The 21,688-nt window shown below is 38.4% G+C and overlaps 1 protein-coding gene across 1 annotated transcript; it reads right to left on the bottom strand.

Annotated features, from left to right (window-relative positions):
* Positions 1-475: 475 nt before the first annotated feature.
* On the bottom strand, positions 476-4,653 carry LOC130242344 (uncharacterized). The gene is made up of 2 exons (XM_056474424.1): positions 3,754-4,653; positions 476-563 (listed from the first exon to the last, which is right to left on the bottom strand). Exon 1 carries the CDS (start codon positions 4,651-4,653, stop codon positions 3,757-3,759), a length of 897 nt encoding a protein of 298 aa, XP_056330399.1. The 3' UTR covers positions 476-563; positions 3,754-3,756.
* Positions 4,654-21,688: the final 17,035 nt, after the last annotated feature.

Genomic DNA, 21,688 nt, shown 5'->3' with positions numbered 1-21,688 from the left:
ATTCACCTTTATTTGTATAGCGCTTATACAATGTAGATTGTGTCAAAGCAGCTTCACATAAAAGGTCACAGTAAATAGGAACAGTGTAGTTCAGTTTGTAGTGTTTAAGTTCAGTTCAGTTTAGCTCAGTTCAGTGTGGTTTAATAATCACTACTGAGAGTCCAAACACTGAAGAGCAAATCCATCGATGCGCAGCTCTACAGATCCTGAACCATGCAAGCCAGTGGCGACAGCGGAGAGGGAAAAAAAACTTCACTAAAGGCGGAAGTGAAGAAAAAAAAACCTTGAGAGAAACCAGTCTCAGTTGGGCACGACCATTTTAATTTCTCCGCTGGCCAAACGTCTTGTGCAGAGCTGCAGTCTCAGTGGCGGAGGCTGGAAGCTGGCCTCAGCGAAGACTCGTCTGTCTCTGGAGCGTCATAGGAAACAGTCTCATGTTCTCCACTCCTCCATGACCATCGCAGTAGTTGTTCAGGATTCGGCCAGGTCCAGGATATGGAAACCTTGGGATCATCTCGTCGTTGGTCTTGGATCGAATCAGTGACTCTGCATAGTCTGGGGGCCTCGGGAAGAGTATCCCCAGGTGGAAATGGAGAATAAAGAAAATAATTAGCGTAGCTGATGTTCACAGTGTATATCAGCAAGATGCATAACCTGTGTGGAAGCCCCCTAAGTGGTGCACTAAGTGTATGCTTTACTGAACAGATAGGTCTTTAATCTAGTTTTGAATTGGGAGAGTGTGTCTGAGCCTCGGACGTTATCAGGAAGGCTATTCCAGAGTTTAGGAGCTATAAATGAGAAGGCTCGACCTCCTTTACTCGACTTTGCTATTCTAGGTACTACCAGAAGCCCTGAGTTTTGAGATCTTAAAGAGCGAGTTGGATTGTAGCGAGACAGAAGATTGGTTAGATAAACAGGAGCTAGATTATTTAAAGCTTTATATGTAAGAAGCAATATTTTAAATTCAATACGAAACTTAACAGGCAGCCAGTGTAAGGAGGATAAAATTGGGGTGATGTGATCAAATTTTCTAGACCTGGTAAGAACTCTGGCAGCTGCATTTTGTACTAATTGAAGTTTGTTAATAGAGGATGCTGGGCAGCCAGCAAACAGTGCATTACAGTAGTCCAGCCTAGAAGTCATAAAAGCATGGACTAGCTTTTCTGCATCTGAGATGGATAGCATACTTCGTAACTTAGCAATATTTCTCAGATGAAAGAAAGCAGTTTTTGTGACATGGGAAATATGATTTTTAAAAGTTAAATTGCTGTCTAATATGACACCCAGATCTTTCATAGTAGAGCTAACGCTAACTTTGTATCCCTCTAATTGTAGGTCGAGTTGTGAGATCTGCTGTGTACAGTATTTAGGCCCAATAAGTAATAATTCTGTTTTGTCTGAGTTTAAGAGAAGATAATTGTTGGTCATCCAGTCTTTAACATCTTTAATACACTCAGTTAGCTTGGACAGATTAGACGTCTCGTCAGGTTTAGTTGAAATATATAATTGAGTATCATCTGCATAGCAGTGAAAGCTGATCCCATGTCTTCTAATAATGTCTCCCAGAGGTAGCATGTATATTGTAAACAGTAAAGGGCCTAAAACTGATCCTTGAGGCACCCCGTATTTTACTGGGCTGATTTGTGAAGGCTGTCCATTTATATTTACAAACTGGTAACGGTCAGATAAGTATGACTTAAACCATTGTAGGGCATGTCCCTGGACACCTGTAGACTTTAAGCGATTAATAAGGATACCATGGTCAATGGTGTCAAATGCCGCACTAAGATCGAGTAGAACTAATAGCGAGATGCACCCTTGGTCAGCAGCTAAGAGTAAATCGTTGGTTATTTTCACTAATGCAGTTTCTGTACTGTGATGAGCTCTGAAACCTGACTGAAACACTTCAAAAACATTGTTGGTCTGCAGAAAGGAGCATAATTGAGCAGAAACAACTTTTTCTAGTATTTTAGATATAAATGGAAGGTTTGAAATAGGCCTATAATTAGCTAAGTTGCTGGGTTCCAGTTGTGGTTTCTTAATAATAGGTTTAATAACAGCTAACTTGTAAGGATTGGAACATGGCCTAAAGATAAAGAAGAGTTGATAATGTTAAGAAGAGGTTCTCCTATAACAGGTAGCAATTCTTTCAGTAACTTTGTTGGAATTGGGTCCAATATACACGTAGCTGATTTAGAGCTATTTATAATTTTGTCTAGCTCTTCCTGTTCTATGATTTTAAAGCACTGTAGGTTATTTAGATTCAGAGACGTGTTTACTGGATCTGAAGTATAAGGCGGTGCAGAAAGTTTAATATCTCCTATTTTCTGTCTAAAGCCTTCTATTTTATCACTGAAAAAATTCATGAAGTCATCACTACTAATTTGCGGTGGAACGTTTTGTTCCAAAGATGACCGATTATTTGTTAATTTAGCGATGGTGTTAAATAAGAATCTAGGATTGTTTTGATTATTTTCTATCAGTTTGCGGAGGTGCTCAGCCCTGGCAGATTTTAAAGCCCTCCTATAGCTGGACATACTGTCTTTGTATGCAATTCGAAAGACTTCTAAATTAGTTTTTTTCCATTTACGTTCCAGGGCACGGGTTGCTGTTTTGAGAGCGCGGGTATGACTATTATACCATGGTGTAGTTTTATTCTCTCTAGCCTTTTTTAGTTTGATGGGTGCCACAGTATTTAGAGTGCTAGTAAAGATGGCAACCATACTGCTGGTTACTACATCAAGGTCATTTGCGTTTGCGGGTGCATTTCGAAGTAGAGAAAGATCAGGTAAGTTATTTATAAATTCATCTTTAGTAGACGGAACAATAGTTCTGCTAGGGCGATATATCGGAGCGGATCTGCTAATTTCAGGTAAACACAGCTTATATAGTAGTAGGTAGTGGTCTGTAATATCATCACTTTGTGGTATAATGTCTACATTAGTGACCTCAATTCCATAAGACAGAATTAGATCTAGTGTATGCTTTAGGCGATGGGTTGGACCAATAACATTTTGCTTTATTCCTAGTGAGACCAGCAAGTCCGTAAACGCGAGCCCTAATGTGTCGTTAGCGTCATCTATGTGGATGTTAAAGTCTCCTACAATTAGTATTTTATCAGTTTTAACTAGTAAGTCAGAGATAAAATCAGAAAACTCTTTTAGAAAATTGACATAGGGTCCTGGAGGTCTATATATGGTGATTAGAGCGAGAGATAACATAGGTTTTTGCATAGTTAAGCGCACAGTTAAGGACAACATTAAGCGCTAGTACTTCAAAGGAGCTAAACATAAGTCCGTTTCTCTGATTAACATTAAGAATATCACTAAAGATTGACGCGACTCCACCACCACGACCAGTTTGACGAGCCTCATGTTTATATAAGAATCCTGGAGGAGTTGCCTCATTTAAACTAATATAGTCATTTTGTTTCAGCCAGGTTTCAGTGAGACAGAGTGCATTAAGATTGTTATCTGTTATTATTTCATTTATGATAAGTGCTTTAGGTGCTAGTGACCTGATGTTTAGGAGACCAAGCTTCATGAAATTTGTATTTTCACTTTTTAGTGTTTTTTCTGGTTTAATTCTTAATAGATTATTTCTGGAGCACACAGTACGTTTGTTTCTTGATCTAATAATGCGAGGAACAGACACAGTCTCTATGGGGTTAGCTAGGTATGCATTACTGTTATTTATGTGGGACGAATAGGAGTCTGTGTGGCTAAATTGTGAATTTTGTGAATTTTTACTTACTAGTCAGATAGAGCGAAGTGTTCTGGTGATGTTGTCCGACAGGAGTTCAGCTCCAGCTCGACTGGGGTGCAGCCCATCAGCGCGGAAAAGCCTAGGACGCTCCCAGAAAAGATTCCAGTTATTGGCAAAGAGCAATTTCTGTTCTTCACACCATGTTAATAGCCATTCATTCAGAGCAAAAAGTCTACTGAACCTTTCATTTCCTCGGCGGTAGGTAGGAAGCGGTCCAGAAACGATGATCTGCGTGGCGGGCGAAGTGCGTCGAACCGTCTCGATCAGGCTCCTGAAGTCCTTCTTCAGGATCTCCGTCTGCCGGAGCCCGGTGTCGTTCGTCCCCACGTGGAGGACGGCGGCACCGAGGCTCTCGGCAGCGCTCAGGATAGTAGGTATCTGTGCAGAAATATTCTTAACTCGGGCACCAGGGAAGCAGAAAGTGCGTACTTTGTTACCTTTGGATGAAGTGGAGCGGACGTGGCGGACGATTGAGTCGCCAATGATGGCAACATCGCGACCCGTCTCGCGGAGAGGGGCGAAGCGGTTCTCCGTGGGGATCTCGAACACCGGAGGAGGAGACGTTCTGCCCCGGGACCTGGCAAGCACCTTACGCGGCTGCACCCAGGGGCCGTGGTAGCCGGGTGTCGGCGTGAACGACGCCTGGGCGAACCGCGTCCTCGGTGCGCTGGGCCTGGACAGAGAAACACGCGGGGTTGAAGAAACTGGGAGATTGTCGTTGTATCGGACACTTACCTCAGACGAGCGAGTACGGGTTAAGAGCAGTGCTCTGATGCCCTCTCGCTTCGTCTCCAGCGAGCGAATCTGGGACTCCACCGCTTCCAGCTCCAGCTCCAGCGCCTCCATCGATGCCTCTCCTGCACTCAAGGACAGACACGCAAGCGACATTGTACAAGGTGAAGAGCAAAGCCAGAAAGTGAGAAAATTAGTGAGTGAAAGAGGTTGGTAGCTTTAGCTGACCAGCGGTGCTAGCAGGCTAAAGCTACAAACACCAAGCGGATGCTCGAGAGACAGAACGTTTAAAAGTAGATTTGTTTGTATGAGTGTGTTAGGGGATTGTTCACCCCAAGTAGGAGAGATAAATATTTAGTGAATGAGGAGGTATTTTATGATCAAATGTAAATTGCGAATCTAAACTCCAAACAAACGCAGCGAACTCCAAACAAACGCAGCGAAGCTACCGTCCAGTGACAGTGACGTCACTCGAGCATGCGCCGAGGTTACAGACAGGCAGACTGAGAGGAGAGGATCACCATTCAGTCGTACATGTACGACTCAGACACAGACCAAGCAGAGAGTACAAAATCATTTGTGTCTTTGTACAGTTTTACAGCCAACTGTGTGCTAGTTCCAAGTGCCAAGCTTGTACACAGAAACGAATAACCACGCACACTGAATTAACTTTGACTGAGGCACCGGATGCGCCGCTCGAAGCCGCGACACGGCACACCAGACACTCTCTGTGGCGCGGTAGAGACATGAAGTGTCCCGAATCGTTGCGCCACGCATTTTTGAATTCTAAACATAGGTTTCTGCAGCGGTCCGCGGTGCCCAGCCGTCGACTTGAGTGTACCCTGATAGAAACCGATGTTTAGAATTCTAAAACACATGCTAGTTAAGATCACAGGGAGCTTCTGGGATCGCGAGAAATGCAAACGGCTGAAGTATAAGGTAGACTCAATGAGAAGTACACATGTTTGCAAACCTAAAGCAAATCTATGTTTGCAAATCTAAAGATACAACCAATAATTTCGATTAGATCGATAATGTGGAGAATATTGATCTTGTGTTGAGCCCAGTGAGCCTTGCATCTAAAAATAGAGCTAGCGTGTTCCTTTAGTGATATCCCTTCGACTCACGCTGAAAATGGCGGACGTGAATCAACAAACTGAGGGCGACCGCTCTCCTACGTAAAGTTGCGGTCGGTTTGAACACCGCTCCAATTGGTCCACCGTTTTTTATGTTGTTAAACTGAAAAAAAAGCACTGGGTGTGCTTATATCACCCCAATATGATGGTCTATACACCATACATGTACATATGTCTGTCCAAACAGCTTGAAAAGTAGATTTTTAAAGGTGCCCTTTAAATAAGTCAAAATATATGCGATTGTTGACTATCACCGTGGTCGCAGCATGCGTTTATAGCGTCTGTAATAAAAGACCTACATTTGACCAGCATTTTAGCAAAGCCTATATTAATATACTGATATTCCTGTGCCAGTTTGACACTGTAAATTAAACTGAGGAGAATTTAACTACTTCACAACTCTGAACTCAGCGCGAGGGAGAAGGAGAAAAGTGCAGCGCTGAGGTAAAATCATATTCTCAAGTCATAATCTTTAAAATAATGACTTGTATTAAACATGTTGATAAAGGGATTGGGATATAGAAATTACAGCGGTGTGTTAAAATGCTTATTTTCTGTGGAGCGATTGATTTGAGTTAGTAGGCCTGCTTTATTAAAATAAGCTTAAAATAAAAACAGCCTATGCTGGTTATTAAAAGGATTCAGTGTTTTAGTTTTGTAATCTAAATTTGTAATTTAAGTGTAAAATACTTAGGGCAGGCCTTTTATTCCTTTTATTTAGTTTATTCTGTTTTTCTATACAATCCTGAAAGATTCACAAGCAAAAATAAATACTAAACTAAAATGGGCGGTGATGACGGTAATAACCACATCACCGCAGTTGACATCTCATTATGGCGGTAAGGCAGTGATGCGGTTATCGTCACACCCCTATTATCAATTTTATGGATTAGTTTTAGGATCCCTATTATTTAGACATTTTGTGATGTACACTACATCAATATTTAAAATATATGCTCATAAAGCAAAAACATGAACCCTCATAGAAATTGAAATGATTGTCTCTCTGTCATGTTTACTACACTCAGTCATATAATTTTCTAAAGGCTACGAAAGCTGCTACTGATGCTAAAATACCTACCACTGCCTCCACTGATATTACTGCTCTTACTACTACTATATTATTACGTTCTTCAGTTTAGGTGTTGTTCAGTTCACATGTAAAATAATGCAATACACAAGGACTATAATAGATGTATGCATAGTGATTTTATTGTTATTATCCCTCCAGCAAAGTCATACTTACTTATTATACATGTTTACATATGACTGGTGGAATCATGTGCTTTTCTGATTCTTTTCTGTAGGTTCTTCCAGGCAGAACGTTCAGAAAAGGCCCTGGAGTGATGCTGAAAAAAAGTAGTTTGGCGACAGCAAGGGACCTGCATAACACTAATGAAAGTTCCTGGGAAAGAGAAATGTTTAAAGTGCCTACAGAAAGAACCAGTGCTTCAAACCAGGGGCTGGAGAGATGTCAAAAATCATGTTTGCAATGTAATCCAATCAAAAAGAAGAAACTGATTGATAAATTTCTGTTCGTAAAAGAAGTAAAGTAACCTTTACCTATCCTCTATCCCTCTTAAATTCATCCCGATTTTCTGACTCTTTATTCTGCTCAACAACAAAACTTTACGTTTTTCTTCCTTTAGTTTTGCCATCCAGATGTGTACTTTTAGAGCTGACTATGTTGTTAGATGTTGGGCTTGTGAGCCTGTTTTTGACAGGTATTCTGTGTCGATTTTATATTAAATAAAATATTTCTGTTATAAATAAATTACCATCTTCTCTGATTTCTAATTTTGGAACAAATAACAGGTTTTGTTTCTCTATACATTTTATCAAAGTGGGTATTTCACTCAACTGCTAAAACTAAAATAAACTTGTGACCAAGACCATGTCTGTGGTTAGAGTGGTATTTATCATCAGCGTAAACTTTAACAGCAGTTTTTTTTTTGTCTTGTTTTCTGTGATTTGTAAACTGTTCAGTTGTGTAACTGCTCAAACTCACAGTGCGGCTCATATCACAGATTTTAATTCAGCTGCTATTCTTTATCATAATATAAGCAGGTTAGAGAATTTAATAAAAATGTAGTTTTGAAAGTACCCTGAAGATATCAACAGACTAACAAACAAATATTGGGTAACACTTTATTTTAAGGTGTCCTTGTTACAAATGTTACATGTACGCCAACCATAATCCTAACTATATAGTAAGTGCATGTAGTTAATTAATATTACTTAGTATTTAAATGTATAATAATGCTGTAACAAGGACACCTTAAAATAAAGTGTTACCAAATATTGTTTTTAAACAATTATGAGTTATTTATCATGTAGACTGTCATGCAACATGCATTATAAGCAATATCTACTGTAAAAAATAAATATAAAAACATGCAACAGTAAACAGCTGACAAATCTCTGGAAAAAAATATAACAAGTATTATTATTATTAGCCTGCTTTATAAGGTGTTAGCATGGAGCAAGTGTCATCATGACTGACTTTCTTTAGTCAAACGCGACTAAAGAATCATCGTTTAGTGAATCATCATTTAGTGAATCATCAGTTTGCAGTGAGTCGATACTCCTGAAGTGCTGCGGCGCGCATGGATTCGTCATTTGCTCTCTTACTCAGTTTACGCAGCAGTTCAGATGAACGCGAGATGGACAGACATCATTCCTCCATGATAAATGAATTACAGTTAACCCGCAGCTCACGTGCGTTCCGTAGAGAAAGATCTGTGTGGATGGAATCAACCTCGATCCGTTTCAGCACTAATTATAGTAAGTTCATTTCTTGAATCAACCAAATGTTGTCAGGGTTCGTGTTTATGGACACACAAAAATAGGAATGAGTGTCAATGACCATGACCGACCTAATGAAATGGCCATTGTGTGATATAGCAGAGTTTCCCTAGTCGAGACTGTATTAACCAATCATATAAAATCAGCAGGCTATTAGCAAAATGTATCCGCATTTTGAACCGTTTGAGTAATTAAAATGATAGTCAAACTAATTATTCAGTGATTAAAAGTGTTATTTGGACTAAAATCAGCATCTCTGATCACTGTTAATAAGCGCTACCCATAACCGCAAAACTGAAATCTGCCTAGTAACAGTGCGGTCCTGGCAACACCTCTCCCGACTTCACCATTTCTGTGAACATGGTGTTTTTAGAGATTTAAAGTGATTTCCTGGCTGTCTGCTCCCCTCTAGTGGCACTACTATTTTTTTTATTTTCCTAGCATTAACAGAAAGGGGGGTACTCACAACATGCTACTGGGTCATGGCCCTCACAAGTATAGCAAAACACGTATGTGTGTGTGTGTGTGTGTCTTCAGTCGTTCTCCCTGCAAGTCATCTGGTGTGTGCATTCGGTCTGCCTCTTCACCCATCATCCATCCTGTTAAGGATAAGGACAGTTATATCTTCCCGGACTCCATTCACATTCCCCTTGTTATCCTTCTGTTGCTCCGCTGTTTAAATAAACCTTTTTCATTATCTACTCACCCTGTTTGTCCATCTACTTCCCTAACAGTCATGAAATGAAGTTTTTAACAGTTTTATGCGAGAATGTAGTTCTTCAAAACTCAAATCTTTAGTTTGGTTATAAAGATGGTGTGTAATTTTAAGTGTGTTTTACCGATAGCAGAGATCTCTTACCTCCAGGGATGATGGCGCTAATTACTCATGTATGCGACGAGAGGTGCCTTTCTTCAGGCTAGACGTTGTGACATTGCCCGTTTTCGATGGCTCTATAACTGTTGCGTCAGGAAATTACGTTTTAACTGCTTTTCATGCAAGAATGTAGTATTTTTCTCACATATCTGAGATATGTGACCTCCAGGTGATAGATGAATACTCATGAATCTGGCATTTAACCTGACATTGAAATAATTATGGGTGTTTAATAGTCTTCGGTTTTATGAATTAATTACTTTTTGTTCCAGTTTATTATGTTTTGGCTGAGCACAAAGTAATGTTCATTAAATTTAATTTCATATTTCCATGTTAACCTTATAAAACTAAATAAATGTGCAGTGTAACCAAATCGTTATTGGGTCTGCAATAACATTCTGTTATTTCTAAATATCCAAAAAGTGCGAATACTGGCATAAAAGTTAATTTGTATTAATTTCTACGTTGAATTAAATTAAAAAAAGTTTGAATTCCTATAACTAACAAGCAAAAGATAAAGCCATTTTCACAGTAATTTGCTGTAATCATGCTACCTGCTTTAATTTCACAATAAAATTAATACAACATATTACTGTGAATTTTTACAATTAATACTGTGAAGCAATAGTAATGTAATTTACTGTGAAAAATTACAGTAACTTGTTGTGAAAATCTGGACATTTTTTACACTGTATCGATGCGACTTCTGCGACAAAGTATTGGCGTCTTCAGCCACCAACGACGCTGTCTCAGACAATCAGTCATTCCTCAAGATAAGAATTAGGATATGTCATCCATGGTCAACACTGACCGACAATGGCCTGGATACACATGTGCTTATAAGTCAAGAATACAGCCTTTCTAGCTGTATTAATAAACTGCTTAATAACATCTATTAATGTAGAGTTAATTCTTAACAAATAATGAGTTCACTATTTGCTAATGCTTAATAAATGGTTCATAGTGTGTAGTAATTATAAAGTGTTACCCTGTTTTCTATTTGTTTTATTAGGCACAAATAGGCTACTGCCATTGGTTGACACATGCTATATAGTTTATTTTTGTTGTTTTGAACAACTTTAAGTCAAATTGGCTTTGTGATTTGGAGGCTTTGGATAGAGGCTTTTACTGTGAAGAATTAATTTTATTAGGTACACTTTTCGTTTTCCTTTTGAAATTTTTCATGCCCTATTTTTTTTTTTTTTTTTTTTTTTGCCATTATCCCGAAAGCCTGCTGTCTTTCCCCAAACAAAGTATAAATTAGTGCTGTGTCTCCTTGGGACTTAGTCCAGAATTAAAGAATGACATGTACAGTATCACGCCCTTATGTAGGATGTTAACTGCCACATACATTATATTCATGAAAAAAAATCTTATGATAAATGGCACAGGCATAAACATTCATACAGAATCAAGGCACTGGGCAAAAATGCCTAGGCTGTAGTTTATCAGTGTCAGTCACACTGCTGCCATCTCTGAATTGTGATTACAGGGTTGTCAGGATAAAGTCAAACCATTTGAGACAGTCTAAAAAGGTAATTGGAGGGAAAACTCTAATGATGCTTTTACCAGACTGAAGCAACACCTTAACCCAGTTCTCAAATGAGCAACCACACACTGATCACATACTGCTGGATTATATGATAGGTTTATATATTATCCAAGTTTTTTTTTCTTTTTTACTGACAAGTTGTGATTTTCAAATGCTGCAAAGCTTGTAATTTGTGTTATATTTCATTGTTACGAAAACATGTTTAACCAAAAGCCCTATACTGTTTCCAAACTACACTTGATAGTTATTTTCCATGTTTTCTATGTTTTTGTCCTATCCATTCACAACAGCAACACACAAAATATAAACTTAGTGCTAAGACTCAGTGACTATCGCTAATAGTTAATAGCTAAAACTAATTCTGTGTCCTAACTACACGTAACACTACAAGATTCTAGCAATAAGCAATTTGGCACAACAGAGATATTTAAATACCCCGCATAACTGTATGAAATTCATACCTATAATGTACTTAAAAAATAAAGAACTAAAAAAATATACTTTCACATAATGTTAAGAAATAAGATCATACATAAGTGCATATACATTGTCCACTTTCATAACCGTGTTTCTTAAACGCATAAGATAGTTCACTCAACAATGAAAATTACCCCATAATTTAATCACCCTTAAACCCTTCTTGTCGTATGTAATTTTTTTTTTGTCTAGCAAATGCAGTCAGAGTAGTTTAAAATAGGGTTAAAATATGTCTTATGAATTGGATTAAAATATAACAATCATTAAATAAAAATAATTAAATTATGAACTCAAATAACTGACATAAGATTTTATAACATTATGCAATAACAAAAGAAAGCCAACAGGTTTTCTTGTTCATCGTCATATTCAACATAACCTCCTAGGGCTTGAGTGTCGACATACGTAGACAGCACATTTTAGTTCTTAAGTAGCTATTTAAAATATTTTGAATGTTTATATTTTGTTTTTGCAGCATATGAAATGTCACAAACCCTATTTTTAACAGTCCAAAATGGGAAAAAAATTTTGTTTTTACTCTCTGATAGTCAAAGCAAGTTCAAAAAAATGTTCTATGTTATATATGCATTAAAAAAAATTGAGGAAAAAGTGTTTTATGTAAATTCAGACCACGGGTCCACATATATGGACATAATTTTTCTCTAAAAGTACATCATATCAAAAGAGATTTTTATTTTAATTAGGTTCCAATAAGCCCAAATAGCAAAGAGAAATAAAACATGCATTTAAAAAAAAAGACCTAGGGCCTTAAGAGATTAACATTAACTTATTTCATCACCAGCCACTGTGCCTAGTAGATTTCCAATATCACTAGCCACTTGGCTTTTTCACTAGCCACAATTTTGTTGTTGGGAAAATATATTTAATTACTTGATTTATATTATGTGTTATGTCCACATGCCTCCTCATTCATTTTACTTTTTTGTGTGTTGTGACCTTGCTCAATGAGGATGAACAAATGTGTTGGGGGTTCATAAACTACGTTGACATAGACATCAGTAATCAAATTATTTGCCTTAATCTAATTAAGACAATTTTAACATTAAGGGGTTTACATGAGTTCCATTTTGAATGTTCCTTTTATGATCCCGGCACTTTGGCACTTTCACTTTCATTCAGGAAAATGTAATGTATGCCCCCCATGACAAACGAAATATTGGATGCAACTATGAACTGCTGTAAGAGTGTAGTTTTAATGGAATTTCATACCGCACACTGAATGGGAGAAAAAACCTCCACATTTCGTGATGCAGTAGTCTGTGGTCTTTACTGACTCAGTAGGTGCAGACAATAGTTTCAGACAGCCGTGTGTGTACAGACTATCCTGTCGCAAAATGCGGCAAAAAGTTCTACATGACGGTAATAGTTTGATTAAGGTGTTTACATGTCTGAACTACACTTCAATAATGCGACTAAAATCGGCATACTCCACATTCCCAGGACGATAATTAAACCATATTACTAAAAATAACTGGAAGCAAAAGAAAACATCTGAAAAACATTCTGTGTGCGATAAAGAATGGATGACCGCACATCCACGGTTAACGTTAATAATCTGTTCAAAGAATGCTTAAAGCGGTAACCGCTGCTGCTTACAAAAAATCTCAAGCTCTTGAAAGTAGGAGGACTGTGGGTGCACAAGCACCGATTTTGTCCAGTCTATATTAAAGAGAACTGATCGCACCAGTTGCGTATTCAGCGACGCAGGGAAACGGGAGTCGGGAGCTTTTAAACACTCGCTCACATCACATCAGCTGTTGTGCGCAGGGCCGGATTAAGAACATATATATATATATATATATATATATATATATATATATATATATATATATATATATATATATATATATATATATAGTTATTTTTGTTATTATTATTATTACTAATTTATTAATTTATATTATTATCAGATTTTCTACCATTTGATTTATTTTAGATTTTTTTTTCTATTTTATTAAAATAGGCCGGCAAGTATACAAAATTAAGTATGACATAATCTAAACTTTGAATTTCAAACAGGCTTCAAAAATCAGTAAAACAAAAAACATTTGCATTACTTCCTAAAGTACCACTTTAAAATAAATGCTTTAAATAGGGTTTTACCTTTTAAAAGTTTCATTAGAACTTTAGCTGACCATAAATCCCTAATGATATGATATCTTTAAAATCCATGCTTTTATCCAAAATATTACAGAAGGCTAGCATCCTTATTTTATTTAATTTTTTTGCATCAGATATATTGTCTCATGAATGCTAGCGCCAATATTTCATTGCTCCATATCATTACTGTCATTTTCATAAAAGGGGCAAAGTAAACATTCATAAAAAAAGATATGCTTTCTAACTGGTTCAGTTTGACTTACTGTAAAGCATAACCAAGTGTATTTACTTGAGATAGATATACTGTTCTTCGTAACTATGGATATTTTAATAACTGCTTGTGTAGGCTATTTGATTTGTTTGCACACTGTCTTGGTTATATTGTGTGATGGAAGGATTGTCCAGCTGTAACTGTTGGGCGGTTATGAGTACTTTCACTTTGATTCTACCTATTCCAGCTTCTGTCACTACACCTACAAGTGTATCAATGATGAAGGCTTTTGAATTAAATTATTTGTTCTACGACGAGCTTGGTTAGCCTATATATGGTTAGCCTACCTTTGACTGGACGGTTATCCCGGTAGTTTAAATTAGGGACTGTCCTGGAAAAATTGGCACATCTGATCACCCTTATGGGTGACTAAAACAGGGCTATTTAATATGCTGATTGGGGTACAACACTGCGAGCCCCAGTTTAGCACCAGCGTCACTGTTTTTGACCAGCAGCGAACCGAAAAGAATACTTCAAATTATCGACGAGATAAAGCATAACGCAAATGAATTCTTCACCCAATTAAGGGCCCCCTTCTTCTGTGAGCCCTGGGGCTTCAGCCCCACCTAGCCCTTACGTTAATCCGGCCCTGGTTGCACAACCTTAAAGCCCTTGAAAGTGAGTGAGGATCGCCTGTGTCTCATCTTGTACCTGATCATTCGGTATTCACTTGCTTTCTTTTGCTCGTGCAAACAATTATCGGTCATGGTGCTTCTCGATTCTGAGATCACTTTTGCACGCATATTGAAAAAAAGTCAGAAACTAAAATTCTAATCTTTAGTGACAAGCCAGCATTGGTAATTTAAAAATTATTTTCAACCAACCAAAATGGCTAGTGGGAGGGGCTGTCTAACCCACCACAGCGAAAAGCGGATCGGCGGGTGTTAATGTCAAGCACTGGCCATAATCTGTGGTAAACAAACTGTGTGGTATGGGGTTCCCATGAGATGCCTCTATTTCCTTAATTTCTGTTACGAATGAATATTATGTCATGTGTACGGTCCACTCAGCGACCAGCCAAGAATTGTGGAGAATGCATATTTGGTATTTGGTCAGTTATTTGTCTTTCTTTGTTGTTGTTTTTTCAAAACACATCAAAACAAAAGGTCCACTACACAACACTATTATACTTCTCTGACTGTGTACGTCTGACAAAAGAAAGCCACATACAATGAGGGTGGCTTGAGGGTCAGTAAACCATGGGGTAAATTTATTTTTTGGGTGAACTATTCCTTTCAATAAACGGCAAGATTTACATGTGTATTCATTTATATAAGTGTACTTTTTCACAAGGACAATATCTTGTGTGTACATTTATTATATGTCATGTTCTGCAATTTGTTCTTTCCTTTTCACCAAATACAATCCTGTTTTCAATTTAGCAATTGGAATCTTCATTTTCAGAGTGTAGATCTGAGAAATGGTGTTACATTATCTGCATGCTCACCTCTAGTCAGAGGTCACGATTCAACACCTGTTGCACGAGTGTTGTTTGCACAACTGGGAATTATGTTCATGCACGGCTCAGCAATCCTTCCAAAGCCATTATCCTGAGGAGCCAAACACATGCGGAAAAAAGCAGCCAGAAAAACCTGCTGTTCCTCAGATCAATAATGGTATCTGTGTAATAACATGCTTGCAGGAAAGGATGAAGATTATTAGTGCAGGTCAGTCTCAAATATACCCACAAGTCATTGCGTTCGGTTGCAATGCTCCATCTGATTCAATTTGTAGTTGTTTACTCTGGAGGGAAGATTTCGTTTAGGGCTCAATGTTACTGTGATTTTCTGCATTTTATTTTTTTTATTTATATATATTTTTTTGTAAATTGAACTGACCAACATACGATGAATAGCTCAAAGTTAGAAGTAGGAAACAGTGCTGAAATGTAATTAAAGGAAAGGAAATGGATTTCTCTCGTCTGTTATGAGAAATGCAGTCTTACACAGTACATTTATGGATTTGGCACTTAACAGCACGATAGCATCTACATTTAGATTTAAGAAGGCTGTTATGACAGAGGGGCCACAGAGGCCTGCAGCATTGACTTTGAGTCATGTATCACAAATAATGTATTTCAATGGCAATGAACAACTGAGCTGAGAGCAGAAGCTCTACCAGCCAAAAACACCAATTACACAAATATTTGTTTTGTGGTAAACAGGCCATATGATAGTTTCCCTAAAATGTTAGTTAAAAACTAGTTCAATACAGTTCGGTATTAACCATTTTATATACTCTTTAATATATATATACAGGTGCGTCACCAGGGGAGGGGACAGAGTGCATAGGGCCTGGCAATTCAAGGGCTCTGTGACAAGAAGCCGACCACCGCACTGTGTCTTTCCTTTACAGGTTCAGATGAGACATCATTAGACCTACAGTTGATGTTAGAATTATTAGCGTCCTATAATTTTTTTTTTTTCCTTTTTAAAATTTCCCCATATTATGTTTAACAGAATGAGGAATTTTTCACATTATTACCTATAACATTTTTTCTTCTGCGGAAGTCTTATTTATAAAATAAGAGCATTTTTTAAAAGCAATTTTTTTAAACCATTTTAGGGTCAATAGTATTAGCCCCTTTTGCATTTTGTTTTTCAATTGTCTGCAGAACAAACCACTGTTATACGATGATATGCCTAATTACTCTAACGTGCCTAATTAACCTAGTTAAGCCTTTAAATTGAACTTTAGGCTGACTACTATGTCTTGAAAAAAATCTAGTAAAATGTTATGTACTGTCATCATGGCAAAGATAAAACAAATCAGTTATTAGAAGTTAGTTACTAAAACCAATATTTTTAGAAATTTGAAAAGTCTTTGTTTCGTTAAACAGAAATTGGGGGGAAATATACATGGCCGCTAATAATTCAGGTGTCACATAAGGGTCTGGGACTACAGTGGAGCCATGTGCAGTTTATTAACAAGAATAGTCTGGAACACAATAATCAAAACGGGAAAACAGGAGCATACAGGAAATCCAAAGTCATAGTCAAAACAGGTGAATGGTATGTACAGGCAGTTAATAATCAAAATAAACGCTAAAACAAGACAAAGGTCAAAAACACGGGAAGGTAAGACAAGGATAATGCTTACGTGATGCTCTAAACAGAAACAAGACTCAGCAATGATGCGCGTGTATGTGTGCTGTGTTTATTGTTCAGCTGATTAGTCCTAAACAGTTCAGCTGTGTGTGTTTGCATTGAGGAATCTGGGCCAGGTGTGTGAGGGAAATGCGTGATGGGAGTTGTAGTGCAGTATAATGTGAATGTTCTCCAGCAGCCTGCGAAAGCAACACTGCTGGTAATTATATTAGGAGAGATGATAATTCTGACTTCAACTGTATATGTCTGCTTGTCTGTCTGATATATTTACTATTTGATCGATCAATCAATCAATTAATCAACCTGTCAGTCTGTTTACCCATTTCTAAATCTGACATTTTTTTTCTTTTTGTCAATAACCAATCAATCAATCAATCAATCAATTGTCTATCTGTTATCTATCCATCCATTTATCAGACACATTTATTTATTTATGTATGTTTAGAGACTTGGGGTAATTTTCACATACAGTGTCAGTATCAGTATCAATTTATATGAACCTCATTGTTCTGAAAAGTGTGGTTTGCTCTGATTGACCACCTATCCTGTGTATTGTGATTGGCTCAGTACGAGAATGGAAACAATGGAAACGCTTGTCCATTACCACCTTATCAAAGTTTATTAATAAACTTTCCGGTGCAATGTATGCAGACCATAGCATTCTGTCAGTGTCAATACTAGATGTTTGGTACACGTTAAAAAAAAAACATCTGTCATCAGTCTTTGATGTCCGTATGATATTCAAAAAAGTAGCCTAGTCTGTTCAAATTGCATTTTGACTGCATGTCCATCTGTATGTCCATAGTTAGACGTCTAAATACTGGACCTACATGTCGTGTAGATGTCCAAAATTGGTCTAAGAAAATGGATACAATACAGACATGATCTCCAAGTCCACCATACATCTAATATTTAGTGGGATATAAGTGAGGTTTATTTTATGTAAAAATTACTTTTGGTTTCACAATGACACACAGTTTCTCTACACCATGGTGGAGGTGACAACAATAGTAGAACGAGAATAAAAGTTATTTGTTTTTTTGTGTACAGTTGGGTGATTTGTTGAAAGTCTGCCACAGGGATTTAGATTTGTTGGGGAGTGTTTGAAATAAGTCTTTCAGGAAAAAAGAGAATGAGTATTATATTTTAAATGGGGCTTGAGACCATGTTTTTATGCCTTGCTTGCAATGTGAGTTATGGTTTAGCATAGTACAGTACAATTCGTGATGGGTCTGCCTGATCAGGCTTATGTTTCCACTGCCAAGTAACAGTAGCCTTACCTGGTAGGAGAGATGTACAGCAAAAAATTGTTGATGTCATTGTTGATGTCAAGCTCATTTGAAGAATAAATCCATACAAGCTGTTCACATATTGCATCTTTTGCATGTTTAAGTTCATTGTTTCAAATGTAGAGCGATAGTGCCAAGTGTGTGCCAGTGTCACACTTTCCACACATTAGACATCAGATCCTGATCTTGCTTCTTAGCCAATAGATGCTTTTCACAAGACTTCAACAAGCTTTGTTTGAGCTCAGGTCTGTATTTAAAATATGGCCCTTCCTGTGTTGTTGTTCATTTGTCTTGTTGCTCGTACAAGTTATAATTCTCTGTAAAGCAATCAGCATTCAACAGTGAGTCTAACTCCACCCTTTTGACACTGTACTGTTGTGCTATTTACTCAAGGATCACAAAAAAGTGATATGGTAAAATTTCTGACAGTGTAAATGGACATAACGCTATACGATTACTAAAGTAGCCCTCATTCTCCATTCTCCTCGGCCGCAAGGTTGAGCTCACCTGGAATATGAACGGCGCGCAGCAATTTTAGCTGCGAGCAGGCAAGCTGAGACATGCATCTGGAGGGTATATCCCCATGCAGATGATATATGCTACCATCGCCGTGCTTTCTGCCCTGACCAGTACGTGCTGCCCCTCCAGCCCCAGTGAAAAGCGGAGCAGAGCGAGAAACACTGCCAACAGCTCCAGGCAATTGATATGCCAATGCAAATGGGTTCCCTTCCATAGGTCTGTAGCTGCATGCCCACAACACAAGGGCCCCTAGCCCAAACTGGAAGCATCCGTCAAACCGACGACATGCCTTGATGCCTGTCCTAGAGGCAATCCGGCCTGTAGGTACGTGGGGTCCCTCCAAGGGCTGAGGGCGCGGCAACACAGTGCAGCCCGCACGCCATGCACGTCTGGGGACTCAATCGTGAAGACAGTGCTGAAGTGGTCTCATATGGAGCAATATGAGACCACTGCCATATGCCCCAGAAGCCTCTGAAAGGGGGATCTCCATTTTTCTGTCGAACTCTATCCGACAGCTTAGCATGAGCTTGGCGCGCTCTCTGCAGAGGCGCATCATCATGGTGACAGAGTCCAGCTCCAACCCGAGAAAAGAGATGCTCTGCACGGAGGCGAGATTGTTGTTCTCTCAGTTGACCTGAAGCATAAACCATCTCCAGACCCACAACCGAAGCAGCCCGGGAAAGCATGGCCAGCATGTTTGCTTCTGGATCCAACGGGTTTGGATCCTCGTCGAACAATGATAGCCCACCCTTCGAGCAGCGTTTTTATACAAGTTTAATTATAATTGACGCCAGCTGTGCATGCTGGCGCTACCAACTCATTGGTATTTCATTGGCCCATTTTTATACTCTTTCAGACGATTGGATTTTGACAAAATCCCTAAAGTGGAAGTTTCCACGTAGCATTGAACTTTCCCTCCCGATGGGGAACTGTATACCGTACTCTTCAGTAATCAACCATACCATTCCATGGAAACAACCCATTTGAGACTTTACATATCTTATATATCACAGGTGTCAAACTGAGTTCCTGGAGGGCCACATCTCTACATAGTTTAGCTCCAACCATAATTTGACACACCTGATAAAACAAATCGGGTTCTTAAAGCTGTGGTCACACTGCTCTTTCCACCCCATAAACTTCCATTCATACAAATGTGAATGTGGCAAGGCAAGTTTATTTATATAGCACATTTAATACACAGTGGCAATTCAAAGTGTTTTACATAAACAGGAATAAATGAGACCAGTATAAGGAAATAAAAACAAACAATAAAATGATCAAAAACAGATAAAAACATTAAAATGTGTTAAAAGCAGGTTATTAAAAAAAAGAAACAATAGTGTGATTTGTCAGACGTAGCACAGTGCTCATTCAGTAAAGGCACAACTAAACAGATGTGTTTTCAGTCTTGATTTGAGCGTCCCTAATGTTGAACATCTGATCATTTCTGGAAGATTCCAGCTGCGAGTGGTGTAGTTGCTGAAGGCTGATTTACCCTGCTTTGACTGAACTCTTGGAATTTCTAGTTTATATGATCCTAAAGATCTGAGTGATCTGTTAGGTTTGTATTTGTAATGGTGGCCCTACCTTAAACCCCAAGTAGGTAATATTTTGTTTTTTGTTTGGGTGCCAGACGGAATAAATCCGTCAATATATTACAAATTTAACTTTAGTCCAGATAGCTATAAGCCAACGACTACAAACTATACTTAACTTAACAAACAAACTACACAAAAAAATGTACACAAATTCACCAAATGAGTATGTAATGAAATATTTATATTTTCTATCACATTTATAATTTTCTATCACTGAAATATCACCACCAACAGATCGCTCAAAACCAAAATTGAAAATAAACAGTTTTATGAAAATATCATGATCAATTTATACCACACTCACAGAAAAATGTATCCACTGCAATAATAATCATAATCAGTATCTACTACGTGAAAGACAGCAGGGAGCATTTCATCAATGTACAAAAACAAATCCCACGAAAGTTACACCCCTCACAATCATTGGCTCTCTGGCCATTCAAAGGTAAACAGCATGTAAATGTTTAATTCACGGAAACACAGTTCAGTCGCATCAGAGTTCAGTTTTCTTTCAATTAACCACCACACTGGAAGCACTGCTGGGATCTGAGTGTTAAACAGTTTGTGCAATGTATGTGTGTGTGTAGGAGTGTGTGTGTGTCCAGCGGTCTCTATGCACTGAATGTTTATGCGCACTAACAGTTTATTCAACGAGTGGGAGCGGTATAGATATGGTTAACAGCTGAAAACACATCGCTGTGGCAGTCAACCTGTCAACGATGCTGGTATGTTAGCATTTCGTATTTTTGTTTTTGTTGTGAAAGTGTAAAGTACCTGAAGCCAGTGAACTAAAGGGAAATCACCTATGGCCCGCGTCTATGTAGAGCGACGTCACTCAGCTCCCTTTGCTATGGACACCGCACATGATCTTGGGTGACGGCTAAACCCACCATCTCAGTCAAACGTCTCCCCAAAATGCGTTTAACAGCAGACACTCATCGCTGGATCTGGTCACCGCCGGCACACCCCTGCAGCCACTCGCTTTTTGGTGCCCACACCCGTCGCCCTCAACCAGAGCCAACTCACTCGACCACTCTGTCTGCAGTGCTCTTCCTCTTACCGTTCTTCCCACTTCCCCTTCCACTCTTTTTTTAACCTTTAATCATTTTCTTTCAGGTGGTATGGATTTAAATCCTAATTGCCACATATTCAGTCAGCAGATCTGTAATGTATTGAGGTCCTAGACCATTTAGTGATTTATAGACAAATAGTCTATATAATACTTTAAAATATATTCTAATAGTAACTGGGAGCCAGTGACCTGAGGACAGGTGTGATGTGCTCCGATTTCCTGGTTCTGGTCAGAAACCTGGCTGCAGCGTTCTAGAAGAGCTGCAACTGTCTGACTGTTTTCTTGGGGAATGCCGTAAGGAGGCGGTTAGATAATTCACCCTGCTGCTGATGAAAGCATGCACAAATCGAGCCTTGTGGCACTCCAC

The sequence above is a fragment of the Danio aesculapii genome, chromosome 15 (assembly GCF_903798145.1).
Source record: "Danio aesculapii chromosome 15, fDanAes4.1, whole genome shotgun sequence".
NCBI lineage: Eukaryota > Metazoa > Chordata > Actinopteri > Cypriniformes > Danionidae > Danio > Danio aesculapii.
Note: the sequence above shows the minus strand (reverse complement) of the source record. Positions and strands in the feature narration are given on the sequence as shown.

Excerpts from the sequence above, each read along its gene's own strand:
- LOC130242344 (XM_056474424.1), bottom strand. The coding sequence starts at position 4,653 with ATGTCGCTTGCGTGTCTGTCCTTGAGTGCAGGAGAGGCATCGATGGAG.